Source organism: Chaetura pelagica, unplaced genomic scaffold (genome assembly GCF_000747805.2).
Source record: "Chaetura pelagica isolate M959 unplaced genomic scaffold, ChaPel_1.0 scaffold344, whole genome shotgun sequence".
NCBI lineage: Eukaryota > Metazoa > Chordata > Aves > Apodiformes > Apodidae > Chaetura > Chaetura pelagica.
The window spans coordinates 1,358,916-1,368,783 of NW_009953098.1; the positions used below are offsets into that span (position 1 = coordinate 1,358,916).

At 44.3% G+C, this 9,868-nt stretch overlaps 1 protein-coding gene across 1 annotated transcript; it reads right to left on the bottom strand.

Annotated features, from left to right (window-relative positions):
- Nucleotides 1-1,424: 1,424 nt before the first annotated feature.
- PIH1D3 (PIH1 domain containing 3) lies at nt 1,425-9,409 on the bottom strand. Its single transcript, XM_009997085.1, has 6 exons — nt 9,320-9,409; nt 7,655-7,718; nt 6,347-6,452; nt 4,282-4,378; nt 3,406-3,491; nt 1,425-1,554 (listed from the first exon to the last, which is right to left on the bottom strand). The coding sequence occupies exons 1-6, from the start codon at nt 9,407-9,409 to the stop codon at nt 1,425-1,427; spliced, it is 573 nt and encodes a 190-aa protein (XP_009995387.1).
- Between the last annotated feature and the right edge of the window lie 459 nt (nt 9,410-9,868).

Consider the following 9,868-nt stretch of genomic DNA (forward strand, 5'->3'; position numbering starts at 1 on the left):
CCCTTAATAGAATGGTGCCTGGGGGTTCAGACAGAACAGCAAGTGGGGAGCTAAGGCTCTGGGGGGAATTTCTGCCTCCCACAGCAACCTAAATGAGTCTGCAGCAAGTGTCAGAGATCTGAGCTGATTGCAACCACTTGGGAGCCAAGGGGGCTCCACCCAGAAGGAGTTAAATGGTTGCAGAGCAGCACTGGGAGAAGTTAAGCCAGGGAGGTGGTAGGGTCAGTAGGTGCTGTGTTTATGGTAGTCCTGGGCAGGACAGGACAGAACAGAAAGGTGTATCACTAGTGTGCAAAAACTAGTAAGGTTACTGGAAGGTGCATGGTTTGTCTGGGCTTTGGAACTATCCATGCTGTGCTTGGGAGATTCAGGAGGCAATTGGCCAATGGCTGGATGTGGGAAGCTCTGACAAGGTAAGAAACGTTTCTGGTTTTGTTGTGGGTCATAGGAACTGTGTGAAGGCTGGAGGGTCAGTGTGATGTAGCTGGATGTGTGGCTCTTGGTCAGCAGTAACTGTCAGAGCTGCAAAAGGCTTTTGAGGGAAACCTGAGGTGCTAAGAGGGGCTGACCTCACCTAGAAGAGTCAGGAAGTGTAAGAGGAACATTTTGGTTACCCATCTCTGGAGCTCTAGATTGGAGCTGAAAGCCAAAGAAAGGCTTTTGCAGAATTTCAGTCCTTTAAGTGATGCTCTAAATTTCTTATCTCACTTCTAGCAAGTCTCTTGGGGCATCATATAGAGAAGACAAAGTGAAAGGTAACTGGGACTGTTAATCAGAACACCTTATTTTATTAGTCAAGAAAGATTAGAAAAACAGCTGGCAGGACAGCAGGTGAATAGAGGACACTGAGCCATACATTGTCAAAAATTGTTCAGAAGAGTTGACTTGTTTAACAATCCAACTACAGCTGGTTATCTTGTTCTGCTGGTGTAAAGGAGCCTCAGATGTGGCTGTGGATCCCTGAAGAGCTTTGATCTTCTCATCAAGAAGTAGCTGAGGAGATTTTTAAACTGTTCCCAGTCCCAGCATTGGAGGCCAAGCAAGAATATTGCCACTTCAAAGTCTTGGAACAGTGACTAAGCACCAGATTCATCAGCCAGAGTCTCATTGTGCTACTTACTTATCAGCCATAACCACACAAAGACTTTATCTGGCTTCCAGAATTGCTATCTCCTATTTTCTCATTCTCAGAACCTGTATTAGACTGAAGGCAGCAGAACATTAACCAGAGCAGTGCAAGAGCTGGAACAGCCTTAGTTTATAGCACCTATGGGTGCTATGTTCCTCCTAGCTAATATAATTTCTCCAGGGATATTCCCTGAGGACTGTTCAAGGAAAACAACCCACTATTTCATGACTAGTTGGGCTTTAAGAAGATTTCCAACTGAGAGACTACTTTTTTTTGCACACTTGCTCTTTGTCCATCAGGCAAAATTTATGAAATCAAACTGCCTTGATATCCTCAAGGTGACTTCCAAGGTCTCCTCTTCAGAGAGAAAACGAGCTTTACCATTCTTGCTGTCTACAGGGTAGGGGAGGTGCAGCAGCAGCTTCCTGTAAGAGAGGACACTGAATGTCAATGTCTCAATTTAGGTGAGCAACTGGGTTAGCATTGCAAGTTACTCTTGCAGTCCATAAACCACAGAAATGTTCTTTTGGTCTGTCTTGTTCTGACATGGTGTGGGATTCCTGAAATGCCTGTTGCACAGTTATACAGGCCCTGAAATGTTTCCAATAGGATTCCTTTCTCTTGGCCATGGCTAGGACAATGGTTTCCAATGATGGATTGTGGGCTCACTCCACTGTCCATGCTTTTTCACAGGGCTGCATTTTAAATGCAGAGGAAGGAGGAGCTGCATTGATGATACTTTCCTGGTGATCAAAATCTGAGTAACACCTAAAGCCTTAATGTGTCTGCAGGAGTTTGTCTTCTCTAGTAAAAAGAATTAAGTGATGCAGCTTGAGTGGAGATTCTGGGCAGTTAAGTGTCACAAAGGATATAGAATCACAGAACTGGTTTTTATTGGAAAGGGCCTTTGAGATCATCAAACACAACTGTTAACCCAGCACTGCTAAGTCCACCACTAAACCATCTCCCTCAGCACCACACCTACATGTCTTTTAAATACTTCCCTGGGCAGCCTGTTCCAGGGCCTGATAACCCCTTCAGTTAAGAATTTTTTTCTAATGTCCAGTCTAAACCTCCCCTGGCACAACTTGAGGCCATTTCTTCAAATCCTGTTTGCAGAATTTGAAATCCTGCTTGTTTCCTTCATATTGAGGAGACCTGCACTTCCATTTGTGAAAACAGCACTGACTCAGGCTGTACCCAAGCAACCTTTAGATTTATGGCAATTTTTCTATTTGCTAGGCTTGTGACTACAGACATCTGGATCCCAGGAAGATAATGGCAGATCTGAGTCACAAAAAAGATAGAATTGCACAAGAAAAAGGATGCCGAGGTTTTTCTACATCTGTGGTATTTCATTAAGCTATGTTTTTTTACTACCTATAGGTTCTAAAAGTCATCAGCTGAACAATTATTCCTCCTGATATTCCAGTTTCAGAGCTAGCACTTCCAATATTCTTCTACTCCTGTTGCATCTCTGGGTTAAATCCAAGCAGGGGGTAACCACCTCAGCCTGGTTTTGTCTGTGAAAAGAAGTGCCTTTTCTATACTCTGTTCACTAGGAGCAGAACTTATTTGGGCCTTAATTCATGGCCTGCCCCTTGAATTTATTTACAGGAAGCTATTCATGTATGGATCTTCTCACATCCCATTCAAAGCCCAGAGTGGATTAGGCTTTCTTAGGAAAACACTCTATTGTGAAAAAGAACTTGGAGCAGAACAGACATGGGAGTTATCTGGAAATCTCAGGCAGGGCAATTGCACACAGAGGAAAATATGGAGAGTATATCAGCCATTTGATTATCTTTGTAGGCTTGGAATAGCCCTATAAAAACAACAAGCTAAAAGGAAATCTCTCCAAGGAAACCTTGTAACATTTCCATCTCTGCACCCATGCCTGGATATGGCCACAAGCTGCCTCTAACCTTCAGTTATATATTTGTACAAATTGATATTGAGAAAGCAAACTACCAAGAAATCCTGCAAGACCACGGGCAGCTTTTTGCCAGGCGTTTTATGGGCCCCTGAAGCTTTGCTGCTTAAGTAGCCCAAAGTTGTCTTAAAATTATTTTTGCTAAGACAGTATCAGAGTCAAAGCCATGACACTATACAACTGGGAATGGTTTATGGTTGGTTTTGTCTATAGCTAATTCTTATGTGCAATTAATAATCTGCTAATCCTCTTTGCTTTCCACCCAGCAATCAGTTGAAGCCTTGGTTAAACCTCCTTTCAAACAAGGTGTTCACTGCACTTCTATCCACTTGGTTGCACTTACTTCTTGGGAGTTCGGAGGTCGAGAACCTTCTCCTGGATATCTAATGTAATGTCTGAGTACTTAGTCTCTGGCAGCTTGATTTTAATCTGAAATGACAGTCATAGGTAAAGCTGTGATTAGATAGGAAGTCCTATAAGCTACAAAAGATCTCAGCTTCCTTAATATTTTGATGCTGGTATCAAAGAGCAACATTCTGAAAAGGCAGTTTGTACCAGAGAAGATTTGAAGGTGATAATCATTGCTTTCAATAGCTTACAGATAGGCATTGATATCCTGTTTTCTTCAAACTCCTGAGCTGATAATGTACTTGTCAGGTATTCTACACCCAGCAGAACCCCCTGGCTTTGAGTGCCCCAAGGACACTTGCTTTGACTAGAAAACTGCACAGCACTTCTACCTGCCCTGAAGTTCAGAAAGCAGGAGGATCTTTGATCATATAATAATGGGACAGGATCTGATACCTGTAACTTTAAAGACTGGTCAGTATTGTAGCATTCTGCTAACTTGCATATCTTATCATAAAATGCAGGCAGATGAAAACCATCTCCTTGCAAGACCCTCTCCTCTCCACAATTGTGTCCAAGGTGAAACTTCATCTTGGAGCTATTTTTTATTGCCCTCAAGTCTGTATTTGGCATATGCATTTCTACAGATTCTCTTGAGTGCACTGGATCCCTGAGGAGATACACAAGTGCCTTGGGTTAGAAAGTATAAATATCATCTGCAAATGCTTGAAGAACTACAAGAAAATCCTGCAGGAGGCCACAGGCAGCCACAGAGCTTGGTGTTTATGTTCTGTCCCTCAAGGTGGTGGCAAGATTGAAAGGGACAGAGAAAGAGCACAGAGGAGGGATGGGAGATAGAGGTTCAGCTCACCACCATGTCTTCACAGCAGGCTGTGGAAGGGTCTTTCCTGCTCATCCCAAAGAAGACATCTTCTGTTCCTACACACTGTTTGAATGAAATCTGATACCTGGGAAAGAGAAGGAGTTGCCTAAAATATTGGAGAGCTGGCAGGAGACTAAAGGAGATTTATTTCTCAGAGGACCATAAACATACTGCATTGCTTCTCCTTCTCAGGTCTCCCTTCAACCCATCAGCACTGGGTTCTGTTCAGAGCCATGACTGGGTTAGCTAGAAGATGGGGGAAGATCATTCACTCCACCACCCAAGGCACCCACTTTGCTGCTTCTGCTTCACTCACCAGGATCACAAAATGGATCCTAAGTGAATATGCTACTTATCAACCAGTCAAACCCCACAAACTCTTAGGAAATGGATTTGAAGAGGATGCTGTTGTAATTACATGACTTCTGTTCAGGCATTAAACATAACCTTGCAGCCAAAGCTTAACATTCTTGTGTCAAACTGTAGTTCTTTTGCATTCAGCCAACATTTATTTTCTACCCCTCCACAAAGTGTAGAGCTGTGTACTCCCTTGCTCTTGGTACTTACTGGATGAGGAAATACAAACTCAAGATTGTCTTCAGAACATGTATTATCTTACTAAATTGAGGAAAATAGAGTGGAGTGAGTCATTCTCTAAGCTGTTGGAGTGCATGCAAAGTCTTTTTCACATCTCCAGTGTGTGTAATAATTGCAAAGTCAATGAGGAATCTTTCCAATAGCTCTGGATGTACCTCTCTAGCCATCTGGTTTCCTTTTGGGCCATTTTTCTTTGATTCAATTTAATGAACTGTTACAAAGGGTTGAACCCTTCAGCTGTGCAGCACAGGTCATAATTGCTTGAGGCTAGAGAAGCACTGTGTTTTGCCCATCAGGGAGGGGTGAAAAACAGCATGAGAAAAACTTCTGTTGTGCCCACAATACAAGGAGAGCATGTTCTGTACCTCATGGGTGATGGTTTCAAGAACAAGCTGTATGTGAGGCTAAGTCATCTTCAGAAATGCTGAGTCTAAGGTTCAGGTGGGTCTCAGTCCTGTGTTTATCAGGCACTTGAACACCCAAGGGCATGACTTAGGTGCAGAGAAAAGAGGATTCTGGACTGCAGTGTGGCACACAATCTGCAGCTTCATGGGCTCCATCCCATCTGCTCCAGCATTTAGCATTCCAGGATATGTCATCAGAACACAGTGACTAGAAATGCAAGGCTGCTTTGTGGATGGACCCTGAAGGCTTCCTGACCCCTACACACTACCACTAATATAGAATCATAGGATGGTTTGGGTTGGAAGGGACCTTATAGATCATCTAGTTCCAGCCCTCTGCATGGGCAGGGACACCTCCCACCAGACCAGGTTGCTCCAAGCCCCATCCAACCTGCCCTTCAACACTGCCAGGGATGGGGCAGCCACAGCTTCCCTGGGCAGCCTGGGCCAGGGTCTCGATAGTCAGGAATTTCCAACATACCTGATTGTATCTTCTCTTATTGTTTCTCTATGAGGAAGAGAAAATACTCTGCTTTTAGGCTTTCCCTTGACAGGTGAAGATTGAATGCCCAGAGTTAAGAGTTCAAAACTGCCTGCAGAACATTCCCTTCCTGTTTGTATACTTGTCTCTAAACAGCTTAATTCTTTGACACACAAATATAAGTTGGAGCACTTTATGAGAAGTGAATGTATCTGCCATGCAGTGGGAAAAGCCAGGTATTTCCTACAAATGGCATGTTTGAAAACTAGGAAATGGTTTTGCTGGCCCATTTCCCCTCCTGATCTCACTTAGACAAGCCTCTGACACTGCAAGTGATCCTAGGATGGGAAAAACCAAACCTACATTTCTGTTATGAGAGCAGAAAGTTACCAAGGGAGGGGTTAAAAAAATCACTCTTTATATGTTGCTTTAGGTGCAACACCAATTTCCTTCCTTCCTCCCTCCATGAGACAAGCTGTGCAGGTGCCTGTTCCACTGAAATGTAGGAGCTGCTGTTTATTTGTATTTCCATTAGTCCTGTCTAAAGCCCAGGCAGGTTCAGCTCACTTACTCTGGCTGTTCCCTTGGGTCCCAGGTATCATCAAATTCAGATCCCTCTGGCACCTCCTCTGTATTCCAAATAGTTTTCCTGTTTCCAGATTTCACTTGAGAAGTGTCTGAAAGTGATAACAAAAATCACACTGTCTTATTTTGGGATGTCTCTGTCTCTCTAGGTTTGCTGAAAACTGAGATTTTTCTAGGCTTTAGAAAAATCCTTGTATTTAAAGCATTCCCCATTAATTCTTCCAGTCTTCTTCACTTCAGTCTCTTATGAATGAGAATTTGCAGAGGGAGGATGTTTTTCCTCCCTTTGCCTTAAATCTTCTTTACCCAACCTCTGTGTCAAGGAAACCCTCCTTTCAGGCATAAAATAACTTGACACTTCAGAATGGGTGAAGTGCAGAAGAATGAAATGTTAATGTCCCCCAAGCCCCCTGATAGGAGATTTTTCACTGAGCAGAGTCATTTACAACAGGATCTCCTCCTCACACAAATCCAGTTCTCATTAATTCCTGAGCACAGCCCAGATGAGGTGCTGAAGACACATGGAAGTTCAGAGGAACAATGCTGTGGTTTGTGCCTGTCCTACATGGAAAAATGGATTTTCCAGCAAGCTGGTAGAATCTCTGGGTTGTGAATAGAACCCAAAGCAAAAATACTTGATTTGTTCTATTTTCCACAGTTTCTGCTACGCTCATCCTAGTCTGTGTTGCCCTTTCTTGTGACTCATAACAAGGCTGTCCAATAATGTGAAGTATTAGCTCCAGGAAGAGCTTTACATTAACTTTGCAAGATTTAACTTGGCCTTCCTTTCTTTCCTGAGTCCAATCCAAGGTGTTAAGGCAAATTGGGGAATCCTCAAGATATTTGTTCTCAGTTCTCTTGTTTTTGGATGATGCCAGAACACCTGGAGTCAGGGAAGGCAGGTAATGGAGTTTCCAGGCAAAAAACTAGATGCAGGGAAGGGAGTAACTGAAAAATGCCTCTTGGTCTGTTGAGGGCAGCAGTGAACAAAGCTTCTATTCCTACTTTTATGAAGTTTTTGCTGCTCAGTTATGATCCCCCTCAGCATGTGACCAGGCTCAATCCTCTGTTTATCATCACCACTCAAAGTCGCTGTGCTCTGGAGTCTCCCTTTCTGCTTCCCTTTCTGTGCTTTGCAGTTAAGCTTTCAGGAAAAGAAGAATTTTACAGTGTAATTTAAAAATGCAATGCTATTTCCATCCCAGATGTCACTGACCCCTCTCTTGCTGAAGCAAACCCCATCAGTGGTAACTTACAGGTCTGACTGCTAAAACACACAACCACTCCTCCTTACCAGAGGTCTCCCTCTTTAGTGGTCCAATATGACCAGGAGTCATGGTGCTCACAGAACAGTGTGGCTGCAAAAAAGGACAAACAGAACTTCAAGCAGCTTTCACAGAAGCCCAGCTCAGCAACAATGACAACATCAAGATATACAAAATGTTATCTAGGGTCAAACCCCTGATGGAATTCCCCCAAAATATTATCCCACAATTCCATGAGTGAGCTACTGAACATTCTCTCCTCTCCACTCCCACCCAGCAGAAAGTGACCTTGACACCCTGGGTTTAAGCAGGACTCCTAGAAGCAGAGTATTACAGACAGATGTGCTTTTTGAGTGTTAGCTTCCATGGCATGTTGGCAAAATTTCCATGCCTTGCCTGCCATCAAAGTGCTGCAGGAAACAAAGGGTACTCCACAAAGACCCCTCCAAAGCATTTGGCTTCCTTTTGACAGTAAAGATTATATGAGGCAACAACAGTCTTCTCTAATTATGATTCAATTTAGTGCTAATAGGCCATTGTGAGGCATTTCTCTGTACATGAAGATTCCCTGGTTTGAGAAAAGTGCCTCATATGTGCAGAACATTAAATCAAAATAAAGATTTCAATTTGCCCAGATTGACTCAGACTTAATTGACATCCCTTGTGGCAATTTTCCATTTCTGTCTCTGAAGTGTCTTTCATTTCACTAATAAGATGTAAATAAATTCTTTTTAAAATCAGGATGTTTACTTCAGAGATGTACAGCAAAAAGGCTAGTTTTAAAAGGCTGGCATTAAACAGCTGAAGGGTAGTTAGAGTGTGAAGGACCCCATCTACCACCTACTGCAAGGAAATTTCAGTGGATATGCATCCTTTTTATCCCAAATATTACTGCCACTCCTAGTGCACAACTGCTGGGTCAGCCAGCTGGCTCTGTGTTTGGGAGAGATCTGAGGAACACTGGGGCATTTGCCATTTTTCTTATCCATGTTGTGACACGACTTGTTCAAAATCCTAAGGGGCTTGCCAAAGCTCTGAGCCCTCACAGAGGCCTTTCACACTGTGCTTGTTGGCACCTGTGGCCCTCCTGGGGTATTTCTCCCCAGCACACACACAGATAAAAGCAGCAGTTGGCTTCTGGATGTTTTCCAAGAGCTGTGATGTTCATCTAGTCCTGAGATGAATTGATACAGAAGAATGGAAAGATGCTTCTCTCATGAAACATTCAGATCCTTCACCTTAGATTTCCCTGTTCTACAGTCACCAACATATCTACACCCAGTTGCCTTTGGATATTTCAGTCTTCACTCAGAAGTTGAGGAGCAGCTTTGTTCCCTTCATACAAAGTCTTCACCTGCCATTGCCTTCACCTCTGGCAGATTTCAGGGAAAAGTAGCAGGAAGTCTAAAGCTATTTCACCTGTGTGTTCTCCTTTCATTCAGGCTGAAAAATTACATCTCCCTCACATTTTCTGATCACAATCTCCCCTTCTATTTCCTGGGACACCTTCCTTATACTCCTCCCTCAAGAACTGGTTAGCCTAAAAGTATCTTCTAGCTGCTTTGGTCAGTCCAAGACTTTGGAAGGTTTTAGTTCTGTTTTTCCTGCCTCTGGGAGAAGAGGTTTGCTTCTCCTTGCTTAACAAGGTTAGGGACACCATGTAAAAGAAGCAGCATTTCTTGTGAATGACTCACCCCATCATCATCACCATCATCTTCTTGTGGAGCATCATGAAGCAGCTTGGCAAGGAGCTGCAGAGAGGAGCCTGGGGAAACACTGTCCATTGCAATCCTCACTGCTCACCTACGCAGGAACAACAAGTGACAGATGAAGGAAGAACAAAAAGTGGTTTGTGCTGCCAGAAAATGACGAACATCTCCTGTGTGTTCTGGAAGGGGCAAGTTTAGGCAACCTCGCACGTGTGTGGGCTGTCAAAACACATCTAATGGAACATCATCGGCCTTTCCTCTCTGTGCTCGGGTGAGAGGCTCTTTCGGTGCACACGAGGCACTGGTCGCAGGGACATCTCAAGCCCCAGGGGGTGGGAGCTGGGGCAGCCCCGCTGCCCGCAGGAGGCCTGGGCTCAGGCCCGGCCCTGGGAAGCCGGGCAGGGCTCTGCACGCAGCATCTCTGCCCACCTGCCTTGCTCCGGGCGGGCTTAGGGCACCCCCAGCCCCGGGCACAGCCTGCGGGGGAACGGAGACACAGCGCCCAGGGAACCCGCCCTCAGCACGGCCCTGCTC